The sequence below is a fragment of the Eleutherodactylus coqui genome, chromosome 2, assembly GCF_035609145.1.
Source record: "Eleutherodactylus coqui strain aEleCoq1 chromosome 2, aEleCoq1.hap1, whole genome shotgun sequence".
Taxonomy (NCBI): Eukaryota; Metazoa; Chordata; class Amphibia; order Anura; family Eleutherodactylidae; genus Eleutherodactylus; species Eleutherodactylus coqui.
In genome coordinates, this window is record NC_089838.1 from 296,820,663 (window position 1) to 296,841,308 (window position 20,646).

At 44.0% G+C, this 20,646-nt stretch overlaps 1 protein-coding gene across 1 annotated transcript in view; it reads left to right on the forward strand.

Moving 5' to 3' along the window:
* PLEKHA2 (pleckstrin homology domain containing A2) overlaps positions 1-19,936 on the forward strand; it is a 61,967-nt gene extending 42,031 nt beyond the window's left edge. Inside the window, exons 8-12 of the mRNA XM_066593377.1 lie at positions 3,090-3,158; positions 4,546-4,616; positions 11,393-11,456; positions 15,680-15,757; positions 18,805-19,936. Coding sequence (XP_066449474.1) covers positions 3,090-3,158; positions 4,546-4,616; positions 11,393-11,456; positions 15,680-15,757; positions 18,805-19,116 — 594 coding nt within the window. The 3' untranslated portion in view covers positions 19,117-19,936. The remainder of the gene's footprint in view (positions 1-3,089; positions 3,159-4,545; positions 4,617-11,392; positions 11,457-15,679; positions 15,758-18,804) is intronic.
* Positions 19,937-20,646: the final 710 nt, after the last annotated feature.

The following is a 20,646-nucleotide window of genomic DNA, read 5'->3' on the forward strand; positions in this document are numbered from 1 at the left end:
GACTATATACAACGCTCTACCTGATGTATGGCTTCATCTGGGACCTCATTAAAGGACAGCTATAATTAAAAAAATAAAGAGGTCTTATTTACATTGGAATGTTAATGACACCCTGTGGGTGATTATAGCTGCTGAAATATTCCATTCATTAGTTGTGGCGCGGAGGGCGAGCAGCCAGGTATGTTCAGTGACACCGCCCTGCCGCTCAGGTGATGGTGCGGTCATGAGATCACATATAAAGGAGCTGTGTGGTTCTTCAAAGCTCGCTTGTGTGGCAGCGGCTGAACGGCTCGTGGGTGCCACTTACCTGCGCATGATGATTGTTCTTGGGACAGTCTATTTGGGTCCTCTATAAAATGCTTATAAATGGAATATACTGAGGCGGCCCTGGCAGCGCAACACATGGGAACGGCTATAGCAGCCCTACGCATAAGGGCTTAAAAAAGCAACAACTTCTCTTTACAGGTAGGCGTACACCAGTTTTGCAGCAGGTCGACATCAAGTTGGCATATATATAGTCCATGTTTGACTCTTTGCCTATGGCGCCCGCCCAGTGCTGGGCTTAGATTAGATGGCACCCGGTGCAAACTTTTATTTGCACTTCCTCCTCATAAGAAAGAAAAAACTATATATAGTTTGCCTGTATACTGCTTGTGCAGAAAGCAGCATACCTACACCAGAACAGCTCTGTGAATAAATACTGTACCAGAACCAAGCTACTAACATAAATACAGTTCTATAACCAAGCTCATAACATCAATATAATATCAGAACCAAACTCAGTGCATAAATGCAGCATTAGAACCGAGCTCGTATCATAAATACAGCCCATGAAACAAGATCAGTACATAAATACATCCCCAGAAACAAACAGAAATACGGCACCAGGACCTAACTCAGTACATAAATATAGCACCAGGAGCAAGCTCATAATATATATACAGCATGACCCAACCTCAGTACATAGATACAATACCAGAACCAAGCTAATAACATAAGTACAATACCAGAACCAAGCTCATAATATAAATACAGTATCAGAACTAAGCGATTGTGTTGTTGGAACGCTGATGGCCTGAGAGCGGAGCCTTGAAACACCAGAGGGGAAGAGGCAGAGCCAGGGGAAGAATGCTACATGTACCTCCTCAAGATGCTGCCACATGGAGTAAGAACATCTGGCAGGGTGGACCTAAGGGAAGCAATCACCACCAGCCTATATCCTTCTGACATGCCCCATACAAGCTGGTAGCTGGCATCCTATGCAGCTGCACTGGTCACATGTAGCTAAGGCCAGCTAAGTGAGCGGACCTTAATATCAAAACAAAGTTTGTAGGGCAAACATGTGGGTACCCCTTCCATACCCACAGTGCTATACTGTGTATAATTAATCCCATCATATGCTGCACACATCATGCTGCCAAACAGTGCTTACATAGTGCCATAAAGTGAACACAAAGCAGTACCACATGATGTCCAGGTATCATTGCAATCACTGACTAATAATAATACCGTAATTCAGTTTGATTTTCACCAAGAAGGAAATTTAGAGCTGGCTGCATATAGTAGGCACAGGATGGCGGATACCCCTGGTGGGGATCCAATGGCATTTCTTTATACTGTGATACTAAAGATAGTTGTCTCTCGAGGTCATAATTCTGCCACGTGTAGAGAAGATCTGGGTTTATTGCTCTCGTTTGAGATTCTGGTACCTCATATAAGGGCAAAACTACATTTTTCTAGTAGCAGGACAGGAAAACTGCCATCCCATATGACAGGAGTGTCAAACTCCTTTTCACCGAGGGTCACATCAGCATTATGGCTGCCATTTATAATTGTACGACTGTATTTTAAAGGATACATAAGGGATATATTAAAAAGAAGATGGATCAGAGAAAAGTTCTAGTCCAGAAAAATTAGGGCACAAGGCTCCCAAAAAAGTCCTTAGGGCAGAGTCCTTACTAAAAACAGTATGACACAATGATCTGTGTGGTGGGATGTGGACAGGTGGGCTGGAACAGTCTGTCCTCTGCAGGATGGTAGCGAGGACCAGCCGGGATGTACAAGCTGGTTCACGGTCTGAGCCCGGGCAAGCAGCGCTGTACTGCAGGATGGGCCCAGTGAGAAAAGCAGATAGGGGGGCACAACAAAGCCTCCAGGGCTACAGTAACAGCCATAGTGCTCAGTCTACATGTGCCAGATGTCGTAGTACAGGACTAAGATGGTGGCCATGATCCTGGTGCGAAGCAGCAGGCCACAACCGAGTCCAAAGTGCGCCAGATGGTCTTCCTGGCACAGCTCAGGACCCTCCAGGCTCTTCTGTATCCGGGGCACATAAAATGACATGGCGGGTCAAATTTGGCCCATAGGCTTTGAGTTTGACACGAGTGCCTTATGGCATCTTCATAGGCTCCTATCTGCATTGCACTACTAGGACCAGTACAACGTTCCATATACGTTCCGGTGTGCTGAAGCTTCCATGACCATCCCAGATGGGAGAAACCACACAATGGCAAGGAGTGCCATATTTATTGTGGCATCCTACATTGCAACAGGCAGACTCTTCATAAACGTACTGTAGGCTGCGAGGGTGTAGATACGAGACATACATGTTTCATAGTAAGACATCAGAGTCGGGGACGAGTGTCAGTTGTGGCTTCTGGAAGGGCGCGCCGAATGTCAAATCTTTCCGCCTACTTTCCTGTCTTTGGTTTTCGTGGTTATTGGGCTGAATGAGATACAAAGCCGATACTGAGAAAGGAAAAAATGAGAGATGTGCTGCCCTGTGGCCGAGGTGTGCTGGAAATACATGGAGAGGTGTCACTGTGCCATATAGAACTGTGACCTATATAGGGTATGGTCATGCCTCGTCTGTATATGTAGCTCAGCATACAGGAAAGTAGCCCACCTCCAATCCCAGCACCACACTATTATGGACGCTGTCTAAGAGAAAATACGTCTTTGTTGCCCGGTGCAGCCAATCACAGCGCAGCTTTCATTTCTTATACAGTTGAGGTCAAATGAAAGCTGCGAATCAGTAGAGAGAATTAGAAAAAATTTACTAATCTGTGTTGTGTTTTTTTATTTTGCAGAGGAAAAACTGGAAAAGAAGATTTTTTGTATTGAGCAGTTTTAATCTAAGCTACTACAAATGTGAAACGGTAAGGGCTTATTCACACGGGCGAGAATCTCGCGAATATGAACTCCATTCTTTTGAATGGATTAATTCACATGAACATTTTTTTCCCCCCTTCCAGTGATCTTTCGGTATTCTTGCAGAACGAGACGCCCATTGTTTTCAATGCAACCTTATAAGACAGGCAGATATACGAGATGGAACAATACCTCTGCAGCGCCACCTATTGCCAGTCCATGTTAGACTCTTTATACAAGCTTTGTAATAATGACTGGGAATTGAAAACCAAGCCAGAATCCATACACAGACAGCTGTTTGGGGGTATTTGCTCCTCATCCGTGTGCAGGAATGCTGCCTTCTAAGAGGTGGCGCTGCAGAGGTATTGTTCCATCTCCTTTATTTGCATATTACCCAGAGGCGGGTGAAAAGCCTTATAAGTCTCCATACTCTCATGCTCTCCTTAAGGAGAAAAGATGGCATTCCTGACCCTTATAAGACATTGCATGGCACTTGCACGCTATGTGATGTTGAAATCAATAGGAAACACTTGCGATTGCCTGATGCATGTAAAACACACCTGAGGATCACAATTTCACAGAAGTGATGCGAGGCTTTTTTGAACGAAAAATGCCTTTCGTCTGCGTGAAAAACGCAGGTTGGCAATATATCGCACCCATCCGTGAGAATGTAGCCTAATTCCTGCTTCCGCCTGGATGAGAAAACTTGACACTTCAACGTTACGGTCAAATGGTCCAAGGAATCACATGAAGCTAAAAGGTGGTGGGACCCCTCAGCCAACCGCATTCAATGTTTTATTTTCCTAGCACCCATCAGGAAGGGGTTTGAGGATAGCATGAGCTCTCCATGACCTCATAATAACCATTGGGGCTGCCTCTGGGCCGATACTAGGTGAATGTCTGTTGAACCCTTCTAAGGCGGAGTACCAGTCGTGGTCGTTGGAAAAGGTTGCATTCGGCTTCAGTGCTTTCTCTTTTTTTCAACAAGTTGTTCAGTTTTTCACCTATTTTATGATGGCCGTGCAGCCGTGAACTTCTGTTTCCTTTTCCCCTACTTCAAGCAGTCATAAAAAAGTTGCACAGAGCGAGATCGGGTGAAAATGGAGGGCGTGCAAGGGTGTCATGCCTTTTTTTTTAACACTCAGCTCTGCATGGCCAAACAAGTCACTAGTTCTTCCATCGTGATAACTGGAGCCGAATGCGACCTTCCCCAACAGTGTTGGCTGGTACTCCGCCTCAGAAGGTTGCACAGACACTCACTAAGCCACAGAAGCCTCTACTAATTACGCCGCTCAACAGGAGGAGATTCCGATTTCTTTTGGGTACCCCCTCATAGATACCTATACTCCAACACCCACTATAGTGATGATTTCTCCTTCTCTTTCTTCTTCTAAGGATCGGGAACCTCTGCGCTGTATACTTCTTAGGGATATTTTGAAGACTCACGAATGTCTTGTTAAGTCTGGGTAAGTAATGGATATCTGATAATCCTAGTATCAGCCCTAAGGTGGAGCCTATGGTATCTAAAAGTGAAGCTTGCCTAGTCTTCATTGCAGGCAGATCCCCAGCGCTTTTCCCAAACCTTGTTGTTTTACATGCTTTAGCACTAAAGGGGGAGAATGAGGAAAATCAGTCGCCTCCTGGTGTAAATATTGCTATTTTAATTACTGCAATACGAAATAGGACAAAAGCAAAGAAAAAAATACCTGTTGTAGTAAAGGGGTTCTCCAGGCCTTTTACTATTGATGACTTATCCTCGGGATCCCCGACGATCAACTGATCACCAGGCCCGCTATCAGTACGGACAGTGCAGGAAGCAGATAGTGCTGTCTGTATTGCAGTGGCCCGCTTTGGTACTACAAGCACAGCGCCCATTGAATTCAGTGGGAGCTGTGCCTGCAGTACCAAGCCACTACAATGTTGAAAGCACTACCTCTGTGTCTCCATGGTGACAGACTACAAACAAACCTGCGTAGTCTGATCCTGCAGTCATACTTTATCTGTCCGCTACTTCTTGGTACCCTACATTTGCTACAAGGGTGTAGCAATAGAAAGTGTAGTAATAGCAATTTCGCCCAGGTCCTACAGCCTCAGGGGACCCAAAGTCACACAAGAAGATGCCATTATTATAAGAAGCACATGGTAGGTGAGGGCCGTGGTACAGATATCGTATGGGGTCCAGGGTTTTCACATTATGCCTTGGTGTGCACTTTGCATGCTTATCTCTAGTTGCACATGGTAGATATTAACTAAAGTCGAAAGATTCATTAAGATGAGAGTGTGACGAACCCCTGCAGAGAGCTGACACCAGAGGAAACCGCAGCACACAGGATGTCTCTAGCTGAATTTCCTCACCTTTCTGTACCACTCGCACTCCAAACCACCAGCAATGTGCTAGACCTTCTGACCGGCCACACCTCACGTCCGAACTGTGACCCCATTATCAGTCCTAGTATCTCTCGCAGCCTTATATATCTGCACACTGGGCAGAAATTAAATATTTTTACATATCACATTTTTTCGGTTCACGGTCATGTCAGCTTGTGATTATTATATGTGTATAGTCATCAAATACCAATATAGAATCCCGTAACTTTTTTTACTTGTTGATGAAAATATATTACTATGTGGAAACCATCAGCAGGCAGGTTATCTGCTGGTGATATTTATTATTATGCCTACATTTTTTAAATATAAAATATGGATTGTGTGAATGGCAGGACATCATGGGTATTTAAAGGGAACCTGTCACCACCATGCCACCCCCAAAACTGACTTCCCTGGCTGGCAGAAGGTGAGGCAGCATCAATCAATGCCCTCTCTTTTTTTGATTAGTGCACGTGCCTCCGCAATTCGGTTTCAAATTTATCTTGCACCAAAAGCAAATCAGTAGAGAAGAGTCATCTGGCTGAGAAGAGTCACACTGATTCTTGAGCAGCCCAGCTAACCATGCCCCTTTCTCTTGATAGGGTTTTCCTGTGTAATAGAGAATACGTCATGGCACTTGGGTACGGAGCAAATTTCTGCTGGAAGCAGACAGCTCTATTCCCACTACAGTGGCCAAGCTTGGTATTGCTGTCCAAGCCCCCATTCATTTCAGTAGCCACCTCGGCTTACACTGTCAAAATAAAAAATCAGCCGTGTGCCCCAGTGCAGCAGCCCAGTAGACAGTGGGTCACTGGTGAGTCCTAAGTGGTGGACCCATCCATTTGCTATTAAACTCCCCCCCCCTCCCTTTTTTTAGCTCCCATAGAAGCCTATGGGAGACTCCAGTGTAACTGGTCAAAAGATAGGACAATACCTATCTTTTCACGCACCGTATAAAATCGCCTCAAAATGGCTAATCTGAATGAATACATTGGTATCCAATGCTTCAGATGGTCGTGATTTTTTGACGTGGCTATATACACTTGTGTAAATAAGGCTTCATTCACACGAGCATATATCGGCCGCGCTTTCACGGCCGGCTAATACATGCTGCCTATCTGATGCATTGGTTTACAATGCATCAGTTCACATGGGCGTATTCCTACGGCGTAAAAGCGCCCAGCCTGCCAAGATAGTGCATTTTGGTCCGGCGCTTTTACATCAGCCAGGAAAGATGGTTCAGGAACTATCTTCGGACGGAAAACGGCGGCGGCTCCCATAGACTCCTATGGGAGCCAATGGGAGCTGCCGGAGAAGGGAGGTAGGAAGGAGTTTAGCAGCGTGACTGCTAAACTCTCACCCCCTTCACTCCTTCTCTCTGCCCCTTGCCGGCTGTTTGCAATGGGAGGGGGCGGGACAGGAGCTAGTTGCTAAGCTCCCGCCCTCCTCCTGCCCCCTCCCATTGCTGGCAGCCAACAAGGGGTGGAGAGGGTGCGGGAGATTAGCACAGTAGCTCCCGCCCCGTCCCACCCTCTTCCCTTGTTGAGAGGTGGTGAGGGGACGGAAATGGGGAGGCAGTTTAGCAGAGCTAAACTGTCTCCACCCGCCCAATGGTAAACCATGCTTGGCGTATATGCGCCGGACCCGGGCTGTCTGAACAGGCGCACAAATGGAAGATTTGTGCACCCGTTCACGCGGTTTTCAGTCGTGCTGTGGCCGTGACACGGCTAACCGAAAATCGCTATGCTCGTGTGAAAGAGCCCTAAGGCTTTACCCTCATTTTATAGATGACACATCTCACTTTATATCCTGCCGATATACTTTAATCCACAGAAACAAGGTCTGTTATGTGATATTTTAGGCCGGGGCGACACGTCAATCTTTTTTTTGTAGCACTACTGATTTTATTTTAACTGTCATTCTTAAGATCGCATACAACTCCCATTTATTCTGTTGGACCACTGTGGTAGCTTAATAGTTAAAATAAATCACTTCGTGCTCTAGAAAGTCAGCTCCCCCTGGTGGCAGATTTTGCAAATTACCTATAGAGATCACTAAACTTTTCCTTCTCTAGCTTTTACAAAATAAAAGGTTTTCATGATTTATTCCTGAACGTTCACAGGAAATATTCTATTAATTATTACGGTTCCAAATACGCAAAATGATCTTTTAATATGTCCGTTTTTTGTAAAACTTTATAGGCAGCACATGGGAAATGTAGCTAAATTTCTACTAAACTGTCCAACAACACTTTTTTAGTATGTTTTTTGTTTTTATTTCTGCTAAATAAAAACTTGGAAACCATCAGTAAGCAGGCCTGTTGTTTATGTGAATATCCAGGAATACGTGGATTCAGTGACACAACAACACATTTTTTTTTATTGAATGTCTTCATAGTGTCATAACAGGGGCAACAAAATGCCTTAAAACTAGTATATAGAGACGACAAATCTGTCTACAGCTGACAGTTTCCAGGTAAGAGGAGGAGTTTTTTTTCCTATACTGAATATAAGGACAAACTTCAAAAAAATGAAAATAGGCAATCAATGTATTTTCTCACAAAACCCTTGTTACCTGGACTTTGCACTGTATTGTCTTCACATGGGCTGCTGCGGGCTGTCAGCTGAGTACAATGTAATCAGCTGCTCCCGTGGAGAACACAGCGTGTAGTCCCTGCTATCTCTCTCCGGCTGAACAATGGATTTTATGCTCACCTAAAAATCATCGTTCAGCCGAAGACTGAAAGATGGAAGTGTTTACACGCAACGATTATCGCTCAAAAGCCATCCTTTGAACAAATTTTGAGCGATAATCGTTGCGTGTAAACTAGGCTTTACGCTCAACTGCCCCTGTGAATTGAGCAACAGTGCGCTTGTGTGACCAGGACTCCATTCAGTTCTATAGGACAAGTGCAGATCGACGGGCTCAGCAATTTCCGTTCGTCCCACAAAAGTGAATGGAGAGGAGGTCACTCGATTCTTAAGGGTATTTGAGAACACATTTCTTTAAATTGCTGGGGGTGCCAGTGGTCAGAATCCCAGCAGCGAGAACCCCTTTAACCCCTGCCCGGGATAGGTGAGAATGTTGATCCCCATTGTTAACCCTTTACATGCTGTAATCAATGTTGGTTGTGACATGTAAAAGGTTCACAGAGGGAGGGCGTTCCCTCTGTGATGTTATTGGGCCTCTGTAACTGAGGAGGCCCGTTGGGTTGCATGGCGACTAGACACTAGTCAATAGTATCCGATTCTGCCATTGCCTGTGATCACTATGATAAATGATAATGCCTTGCAAATAGAAGTACTTCAGTGTTTTACCAGAACGATCATAGCATCGCAAGTTCAAGTCCCCTACAAGGACATATAAAATGTATAAAAATAGTAAACAAAAACCACATAAAAATAGTAAAAGAAAAACTTTTTTGTGCACCGATACATTGTAACAAACCATCAGGACAGGAGAGAGTTTTGTGCTGTTGATTTATTTAGTTCACAGACAATTGTCTAGACTTAATATAAGTATAGCAAACTGTCAGCTGTGAGAAGTTTGATGTCCAAAAAGATTTTCATCCTCTGGTTGTTGACAACAAAGTTCCCATTCACTGACCACAAGCACAGATTTGGAAATTGGTGAAATGTTGGAAGAAAAAGTTTAATAGAAAGTTGCAGAACTTTTCATTATACAATGTTCCCATTTTAAACTCTGTGACAAGTGGCACTTTTTATCACCGGTTGGAGGGAACAGTAGCCGTAACCAGAAGCCATATATACAGATGCCCAGGGAACATGAAGGCGTTGGGCGGATCGGGTGATTGGATGTGCTCATATTACGGCCTTTGTATGTGACTTCCTCAAGATCTCTACAGAGTAATGATGCAAATTGTGCAGCATAGAAAGCCACTTCACCCAGCAGACAGCGAAGCTGTGTCTGCCCCGTCGCTACCAGCCTGACATGAGGTGTGGATGTGGGTGGTGGAAATGTGTACATGGCACATACAGCCACTCAACCCAACATCTGGACAGCCATCAGGTATCAGCTGGTAAACCTAATTACTGGAACATCATAATTGCTTCCCATCTTCATGAGGTCACGTCTAGCAGAGCACATGGATGGAGACTGGTGCGGAGAATATTCCTGCACAGAGAGAATAGAGCCAGTTGTACTCTATAGTCACACTATAGTATCTATATAGGCTTGTGCCTACACTACAGACTCAAGATGCCATACCAAGTGGAATTGTATCAATCTGTAGGTTATGGTTATGTATCTGCAGCGTGTGCAGGCCTACAAGTAGATACATAGACAGTCAGTGCTCTCATTATTAAATGCTACCACATAAAAATGCTGTCACACAATACAAATAAATCATGTTACCATGTAATACACATAAAAAGTACTACCATACAGTACAAATATAAATGCTGCCATAGAAGATGCATAAATAGTGCTACCATACAGTGCATAGAAAAAATGCTACCATACAGTACAGATAATACTGCCATACAATACACATAAATAACACTGCTATATAGTACACATAAAAAGCACCATCATACAGTACACATAAATAATGCTGAAATACTGTACACATAAATAATGCTGCTATATAGTACACATAAATAATGCTGAAATACAGTACACATAAATAACGCTGCTATACAGTACACATAAAAAGCAACGTCATACAGTACACATAAATAATGTTGCTATATAGTACACATAAAAAAACATCATACAGTACACATAAATAATGCTGAAATACAGTCCACATAAATAATGCTGCCATATAGTACACATAAAAAATCCATCATACAGTACACATAAATAACACAGAAATACAGTAGACATACATAATGCTGCTATATAGTACACATAAAAAATGCCATCATACAGTACATATAAATAATGCTGCTATATAGTACACATAAATAATGCTGAAATACAATACACATAAATAATACTGCTATATAATACACATAAAAAACACCATCATACATACACAAATAATGCTGAAATACAGTACACAAAAATGATGCTGCTATACAGTACACATAAAAACGTTATCATAAAGTACACATATTGCTGAAATACAGTACATATAACATTGATACTACACAGTACAAATAAACCTGCCATATAGTACACAAATAATGCTGCCATTCAGTACAAATAAATTATGTTATTCAGTACGTATAAAAAATGCAACCATACCCTACACATAAAAATGCTGCCATATAGTACACACGAATTTTGCTATCATACAGTGCAAATAATGCTGCCATACAGTACACATAGGTAATGGTGCTATATAGAGGGCATACAAAAAATGCTGCCATACAGATAAATAATGTCATTATACTCATCTCTCCAATTAGAGAACACAACATCATCAGAATGCCCCCCAATAATAGCCATCATTGCATTTCCCCCCCATAATATATGGCTTCCCTTAGAAACCCAAACAGACTTGTTATAGTCAATGAGGTCATTCGGGTGTCACTGGGGTCCAGCATGTAATGATCCAGCATCATTCTGCTCCTATAACTGAGCAGCTCAGCGGCGGTATGACTGAGGCCTCATAAATTTGTCTTGAGTAAGCTCCCCCTAGTGGTGGCTGTTGCAGTCATATCATGTTTATTTAATTATATGGTGGCGGGCAACTCAGCAGGCCCCTTATTTGCAGTACCCATGAAGGTTGTACCACTTGTACCGCCCTGCTGGTGGCCCTGGGTAAACTCACAAGTAAGACTATACATGAGTTATATGTTACCTGCGTGTTGAGGGTGCGTGTGCTACTTTGTGTAGCATTGATGCAGCATCAGCTAATGTATTTTAAATCGACTATTACTGACCTATTATATTGGTATGATTGCAGGGATTTGCTGATGAGGGACAATTTGTTTGAAGTTATTACGCCCCCCAGAACATTCTACATCCAGGTAAATGGTTTTTCTTCTTCATTCATAATCATTGACTATGTGGAGCCTCTGGGAACAACCGGCACTAGAATATTAACATCTATTGTAATATTGACCCTTCATTGACATGGTGCCCTCAAGAAGATATACAGTCAATGGTAGATGTAGACAGAAGGCACAAGCTTATTGTTAGTATCCTGTAAGAATACCCTGCATAATTTACTGTGACTTGCAGTGCAGAATGTGGGAAACTACATCCATGTGAAAAGTCCCTCATACACTTTTTCAAAAAAAATCCGGTCCCCTAGAAGAAGTTGTCATTTTGCTGTAAAACTCTCCATGCAATTACATCTCAGGCAGATATACAGATGATCAGAGTTGTGGTGATTAGATGAACGGTCTTGTCACCGGAGGCCCTAAAAATGGTTCCTCCCTTGGCTTATAAAGGGCTCTCTGAGAGAGTCTGAGAGGGGCGCATTACTGGGATGTGAGAAGCTGGATGGTCGTATCGATGAATTGTCCCCCACCGGCCATTCTGACCAGACTGTTCAGAGGTGTTGGGACCAGTGGATGGGGGCATACAAGGTGACCGGGCTCAGGACACCCCCTACAGACCACCAGTAGAGAGGATCGTCTGACCAGACTGTGAGGAGGTATTGGGACCAGTGGATGTGTGAGGGCACACAAGGTGACTGGGCTCAGGACCCCCCAACAGACCACCAGTAGAGAGGATCGTCTGACCAGACTGTGAGGAGGTATTGGGACCAGTGGATGTGTGAGGGCAGACAAGGTGACCAGGCTCAGGACACCCCCTACAGACCACCAGTAGAGAGGAGCGTCTGACCAGACTGTTCAGAGGTGTTGGGACCAGTGGATGGGGGCATACAAGGTGACCAGGCTCAGGACGCCCCAACAGACCACCAGTAGAGAGGAGCGTCTGACCAGTCTGTTAGGAGGTGCTGGGACCAGTGGATGTGTGAGGGGACACAAGGTGACCGGGCTCAGGATGCCCCCTACAGACCACCAGTAGAGAGGAGCGTCTGACCAGACTGTTAGGAGGTGTTGGGACCAGTGGATGCATGAAGACACACAAAGTGACCGGGCTCAGGATGCCCCCTACAGACCACCAGTAGGGAGGAGCATCTGACCAGACTGTTAGGAGGTATTGGGACCAGTGGATGCATGAAGACACACAAGGTGACCGGGCTCAGGACACCCCCTACAGACCACCAGTAGAGAGGAGCATCTGACCAGACTGTTAGGAGGTGTTGGGACCAGTGTATGCATGAAGACACACAAGGTGACCGGGGTCAGGATACCCTCGACAGGCCACCAATAGAGAGGAGCGTCGAATCGTCCGACAAGCACCAGCAGCTCCAACTGTAACGTTGTCCACCATCCAGAGATGGGTGGCACCATCTTTACACCCCTGTGCCTGTCGGAACCATTTCCTGGCACTTGGCTGAAGGACATTTGGTATCACGACGTCAATTACATGCACTGCCTTTGACACTCATCATCACCTCTGTTTGCAGTGATGTCATGAACGATGAAACTGGATGCTACAGAGTGGAACTGGGTCGTCTTCAGCGATGACTCCAAGTTTAGTTTGAGCACTGACGACTACTGATGTTCGTGTCTGGAGACCTAGGGTTGAGCGCCTCAATCCTGCCTTTGCTGTGGAGCGGCACACTGCCCCCTGCTGGTGTGATGGTCTGGGGGCCATCACATACGACAGTCGGTCACCCTTAGTAGCGGTGTAAGGGACAATGACAGCTCAGCAATATGTTCAGGACATCCTGCAGCCACATGTGTTCCTCTCATGGCGGCTTCCAAGAGGCAGCAGGATAATGCTCAGCCACACACACAAGGGGAGAATAGGACTAAAAAGCTGGCAGTGGAGAAGACGCAACACTCCAGGTTAAAGTTGGGGAGCCCTCTCCTAGGGGCTTCAGTTTTTTGACAATGAGTGAACTTGTTCATTTTCCTGCTTCCAACACATCAACTTCAAGAACTGACTAATATATCTCATGCCCTGACAGGTCACTAAATTATGTCATCCATTTCACCTTTTGATGTTATGGCAGATTGGTGTACAGTATATATTCAATTTAATGAGCCTTCAAGTAGGTTTTTTTTTACCATGGGGCCTGCACTGAAGAGTAAAGCCTGTAGCAACATTTTAAAGGGGTCCCAAAATTCAAAAAGGTGCTGAGGCTTTCGATAGTCCGCTCTGGGGCCCATGTTTCCTAGTTACTCCTGGTAGACCCTACTAATATCATTACTTCTAACCTGTGGGATCCTAGACCTCTCAGATTCCAAGAAATTCTAAACTTCAGTAAGATGTCCAGAAATAACTATCACATTAAACTCCGCCAGCAGAGGAGTTTTCAGAAGTAACAGTGGCCATTTATGTTGGCCGCACCTCAGATTGCATTGGACGAAATGCTATTCCCAAAAGTGAAATCTTCAATGGAAACCTGGATTATCCAGCTACATTTTGACACATTACTTGTCTATTTTGGGGAACTTCAGGAAGACCGTGATGACAGAATGTGATGGCTGTAAGGAGACCTTTCTGTAGATCAGAATGACATCAGTCCTGCTTCACAAATGCCTTCTTCATGGATGATTGACTTTCTTCTGGTTTGTTCCTCTGACCTTGTTGGATGGATAGACGGCCTGCTAAGATGGTAGTTCGCGATTAGAAGCATAAAATTAATCATGAACAATATTTAGTAGCTGCTAGTTATGCTCCTGACCTCATGTTATAACTAGGTCCAGCAGTTTTTGATCATCGGGTCACCAGGGCTTTATTGCAATGGATAGCCTATGCTTTCTCTCCCCTCGTGCTCTTCCTCTTTCTGTTAAAAGAGGTTATCTCAAGAAGACAACCCAAGTCCACATTTGTCCTCTTATATGGATGTGATAAAGGGGATCCTCCACTCTGCATTTCCCTTTTATGAGACAGGAAGCAAAGAAATAATGGCTGGCATTCAACTTGGCATGGCCATGTATTGGATACAAGCTGTGATACAGGGGGGCATGGAGACTCTAGTACCCTGTTGTACCACCTCTGGCTTGGATACAAGATGTGATACGGGCAGGCATGGAGGCTCTAGTACCCTGTTGTACCGCCTCTAGCTTGCATACAAGATGTGATACAGTCAGGCATGGAGGCTCTAGTACCCTGTTGGACCGCCTCTAGCTTGGATACAAGATGTGATACGGGCAGGTATGGAGGCTCTAGTACCCTGTTGTACCGCCTCTAGCTTGTATACAAGATGTGATACAGTCAGGCATGGAGGCTGTAGTACCCTGTTGGGCCACCACTAGCCTGGATACAAGATGTGATACGGGTGGTTATAGAGGCTCTAGTACCATTGTACCGCCTCTAGCTTGGATACAAGGTGTGATGCGGGCGGGCATCGAAGCTCTAGTACCTTGTTGGGTTGTTTCTAGCTTGGATTCAAGATGCGATACAGGCGGGCATGGAGGCATTCAGGGTCTGTATGGTATTCTGCATCATATCGCTTTACATTTGCTGTAACCTGGCCTCTAGATCGTGCAAACTCATCGGCTGTCGAAGTTGCATGATACATGTTCAATTAGCGATAAATCTGGCGACCGGCGGCCACAGAAGTGTGACAATGTTGTGGGGACATTCCTGTGACACATGTGGTTGCAGGATGTCCTGAACATATCGCTGAGTTGTCATTGTCCTTCATACCACTACTTGAGGTGACTGACTGTCCAGCAATGCCAGGATTGAGGTGCTTACCCCTAAGTCTCAGGACATAAACACGGTCATCATCAGGGCCCAATCTAAACCTGGATTTGGACAATTCATCGATACGACCATCCAGCTTCTCACATCCCAATAATGCGCCCCTCTCAGACTCTGGTAACGGGGTGAAATCTCTTCTCTGCGTCGTAGAGGCGTCTAGTGGTCAACAAGTTCTACACAAGCGGAAGAAGAGGTCACTACACACAAGGAGCCTCCGAGAGCCTCCTATAGGCCAAGGGAGGGGGGGACCACTTTTATGGCCTCAGGTGAATGACACTCTCTATATGTTGTCTGTTCCTGTTACTCTTTGGCAAGTATACTAACATACATACAGTAAGCAGCTGGTGCAGCAATATAATGGAGGTGACCCAGAACATGATGGTGATTCCCAGGTTTTCTATCTGATTTTGTTGAGTGAAGACAATTAATTTCTACCCCATGTTCTTGATCTCCACAGACTGACAGTCCTCCGGAGATGCTCAGTTGGATAAAAGCAATCAATGCTGCCATTCAGACGTTAAGGACCCGCTGTCGGGTATGTACAGGTCTACTATAGTCATTTACTGTATTCATCATTGAGCTCACAGTCCTTCTATATGGTAGCAAGCTGCAAAGAGCATCTCTGGCACTTACAGAAATTAACAAGTTACTTAAAGGGGTTGGCAGAATAACAGACAACATCCCTTCAGTAGGGCTGGATGTAGCCTATCAGAAGCTGCAGCATCACCGCTTGTTCACATCCTGGGCACCATGATGCCAGGAGTTCAGGAACATGACCCTGCAGCCTCTGATTGGCTGCAGCAGTCACATGATAATGTCAGCCGTTACATCAAACTCTGGGACCAAAGAGGGTCTGCAGAGCTGGATCCCACCGGCGGCGAAGGGGTAAGTAACAGTTTCTTATTTTATTATATCCAGTCCTATCGGAGGGAAGTTGTCCAGTAACCGGACAGCCCCCTTAAATTTTATAAATTATCTCTCACCTACGTTTCAAAATTAGTGCAAAAGACAAAATCTACCTAAAAATGTCTAGGAGGAGTGTAAAGAGACACAATGGGAGTAGATGGTGGTAGGGTTCCAATGAGCAACGCTAGCAGGAAACGTTGGTACAAACCTACCAGGAAGGGTAGGACGGAGACAGATAGGAATAGGCCAGTGGTCGGTAACAGATATCAGGTGTGTGGTACCACAGAGTAGACGTGAGCAGAGTGAGAAGAGGCAAGGGTCAGGTAACAGAAGTGAGGTAGAACCTGGGTATGCAGTACCAGGGAGAGGACGAATGGGTAGGCGTATTAGCGAAGGGTCCGGGAGGATCATGATGCAGTACACTGGAGAACCCAAAAGAATAGGCAGGGAATCCTGACATCAGTAAGCTTTAAGTGGCAGCAATGGCTGGGAGTAAAGGTGCTCAAGAGTTTATAGACCACTGTGCAAAGCAGAAATACATCTATTGAGGAAGATTTCTGTAGACGAAAATGGCGTCCAATGGAAAGAAATCAGGGAGCAAATGGCCAGAATGGATCAATATGATGAGTACGTTGGCTTGTATATGTCTCTTTCCCCCAGTTTTTTTTCGATATGTCAGATAAAATCAGCTAAGTTGGCATCTTTATTTTCATATTACCAGACTCCTTTTCCCATCAGCTGCCCATTCCCCAATAAACATAGGATCAAACATGTTAAAATCCAACATGCTTGTTGCGATGATGGAAGACTTCAGAGGAATTGTTGGGCTTCCACCTTGCACACTAGATTGTCACCCAATGTCACCAATTGTGGTTAGTTTCAGATGCATTATAGCATCCATATTAGGCCCACAATACAGAGACCACTGGCCATTCTACTAAATAGGGTCATCTGCTATGTATAGATACAGAATGTTGTATATTTATGACTCTAATATGACAAATACATAAAAAACATTACAAATTTTAATATCAAGTTGATTTCTAAACTTTTTCTTTCATGGATATGTAAGGTCCTTCGACTCTCTTCCTTCACACTTATAAATAAGACTGGGATTTCACAAGAGACTATATTTAGCCACTTCTCCGTGTAGGAAAACAACATTTCGCAGTTCTCTCCTTGGAATGTGAGGAAGATTAAAATCTAGTCATCGTATGAAATGGCCATAAATCTGCCCTGTAATTGGGTGGCACAGCCTGGCTGTTTATGGAAGGTTTCGACATATCCCTTTCCAATGTGGTATTAGCTCAAGTTAGAATGGTCTGGATATAGCATTGTATGCATATCTTCTGCCGTATTTCCCAGTATTGTTAGTGATGGATATAAAATGATAAATTGGAGTATGCAGTCATATGAAAAAAGGTATTTGCCCTTTTCCAAATGTTTCTATTGGTGGTTTTGTTGCACCAAATGCTTTCTGATCTATGAACAAAATGGAGTATCAGATAAAGGTGGCCTGAGTAATTAACAGTTTTTTTTTAATTATTTCTGTGTTCCTTGAAAAGGGATTTTTTGAGCTTTTACTATTGATGGCTTATGCTTGGGATAGGTCATCAATAGTTGATAGGCAAAGATCCACCACTTAAGATCCCTGGTGATCAGCTGACAGCAGGTTGAACATTGTCTTCGGGGTTGGAGCCAGAAGTCTAATTGGTGGCTTAGCCCCTATTGATTTCAATGGGAGCAAAACTGGCTATTACATTTCCGGCTCCAACTCCGATGATGTATGGCCAACCACAGGGTGGACAATCAGCAGACCAGTGGGGATTCCAAGTGGATGTGAGTCGCTTGTCTGTTCGTACAGACAATACTAGCCAGGCGCTGCTGGTCACAATCATTAAGCACCCGTAGGCGACCACTGTGCTGTGCACTGTGGGTGGCAATACTTTTTATGATGTTTTTTGCGACACATGTGACACTGTGGACTAAGGAATGTTAAATGTCCATACAATCTTAAAAAAAGGAATGCCCATCTATCTGGCACCCACCATCATTTCTCGTTCAAACTCAAATACATCACCTTGTTATGAGCATGCTGGCCGGTGTTCACCCTCACTCACAAGATAACTTCTCACAACTTATAGAAGTGTGGGCATTCCTAAGCCATCACCTGAGGTAACACCACTTCATAGTCACTTTACATACTGCTGTCCCATGACTTTTGGCATGTCACTGTACTATACAACCTATACATATGGCTAACTATCTCTTGCAACGCCTGATATCCATCTTTGTAGGTCTTGGTTTCAGAATTGGAAATCAGCACTCAGTTTGGCTCTTAGATCTATAATAGCACTTGTCTCTAAGGAGGTTGACTAAATGTTCACACAACAATATAACAAATTTGATAATCCCAAGCCTTCTCAATGACAGTGTAGAATCGGTAGACTTACTCTATTACTGTTATCTAAGTACCTCCACATTGTTTAGGCATTACACATAGACATTATACTCCATACACCCTTGTGTAACACCCGCATGGACACTTGGTTGACCCAGTTAGTAAGGAACAATGCTACACAGTGTAACGGGGAACTTTTAACAATTCTGTAGGTTATGTTCTTCTTCTGTAGGTCATCGCTAATGACAGATCTCCATCTGCTCTTCTTTCCGCAGGACCCTTTTGGCCGTACTATGTCATTAAACCGTACATCTAATCCAGCTCCTTCAACGGCCTCCGTCCACTCTCTACCACCATGTGATGTCAAAAGGTCCCTGGGAAAAGCAGCGTCAATTAAATCATCATGGCAACCCTGGACTCCGGTACCTAAATGTGAAACAGAGTCAGTTGGAGAAGTGACATTGGGGGGTTCTACAGAGGGTGAACTTGGGGTACGATCCAGGCACATGTCTGAACCCCAGCGGTTAAGAGATGACTCACTTCTATTTGATCTAGGCAACATAAACATCCGTACTTCAGATGTGTAACAAAGACTCAACTAGTCTACAAGGGAGACAAGATGGCTGTCATATGTACAGACTCTATGGAGGACTGGCTTTGTATATACCAGCCTAGAACCAATATGTGTTGCAGTAAAATACAGCAAATTTCTTAATTTTGGCTACTCATTTGCTACAAATTAAAATCTACATCCACTATGTGCAAAAGTAGATTTGTGCTATAATTAATGCCAATTTCTAGCGTAAATTATACTAAATCCGTCGGTCCATAAGTGGCCTCGCCTCATCTCCAACCACTTTTCTTGACACTTTTGAAAAAGTATAAAAATTGTGAATTTCTGAAAAAGTATAAAAATTGATAAAGTGTAAAACCGTAAAAAGGTGGCATGCACCATAATTTGTGACTTTTTGTGACTTTTTCTACACCAAAAAAGCATCGTCAAGCCTTTAATAAATATCCCCTTTGTGTTTTACATATCAGGTAAACCGTTATACAGTATTTTTTAATTTTGTTTCATGCTATTTGACGAGATTCTACTTGAATCGCTTCATCGCTTTCTTACTGCCATGGTCTTGGCACTTGACTGTGAATTTTTCGGATCTTCTGGTTTCAACTCAATAACATAAATACTTAGTGGCCATTTTATCTAGCCCATGCCCTAACCGTGCACAGAGTGGCTCATATCAGGAGATGACATCTTTGAATTATACTCCTGGTTGACTGGTGTCTATATCATGATACATCTTGTTGTGCTGACCATAGTTTTAGGCCTTCTCCGCCTTGACGTTAATGTTACATCATGTATAGTGCAAAAATGTGAAAATAAAAAGCAAAAATGTTGTTGTATATTTGTGTGTTTTCCTTATATCTCCTATACCTGGTGGTTTGTAGCATATTAAGCGCCTGGTCCCTGGTGGTCCAGTGTTGGGTGGGACTATATGAGCAGGATATATTCCTCCAGGTCCAATGTGACTTCCTATTGTATATTACTTGCTGTTGATATTGGTAGTCATTTCTTCGAGTGCTCGGCTATTGTGTCCAGGTCTATGACATCACTGCCGATGTAAGGTAACTCATGCACCTAGTTAGCCCACAGACTCTTAGCTCCGAAGGAGCAGAAAGTGATTTGCGTTAGCATTACTGTCAGAGTAGAAGTCATTTGCTGGGCATTAGGCTGGCACTAATTATTGTGTATGTGTCACAAAGAGGCCCTGTTATGTCCTTGGGCCAACTGGGCTAGCTGCACAGCTTTGCAGCTGCGGCCCCACTAACTCTAGTGTAGCTTGTCTTTTGTCTCTACACCCCCATTCTTCAATGGTAATCTCCATTAGATTTGTCTTTCAGCACTTTGAATGTGTCAAATAAACGGTCTCCACCACTCATTGTCAATGAATGACATCAGATTTGATTGATTGGGAACGATAAAGACTGCCCACTTGACAGATTCAAAGCACCAGGAGCCGAATCTAATGGAGATCAGTGTGGGAGAACAGGGAGAAGTAGAAACAAAAGACAAGCCGCACTAAAGTTAGTGGGACTAAACTTTACAGCCAGCC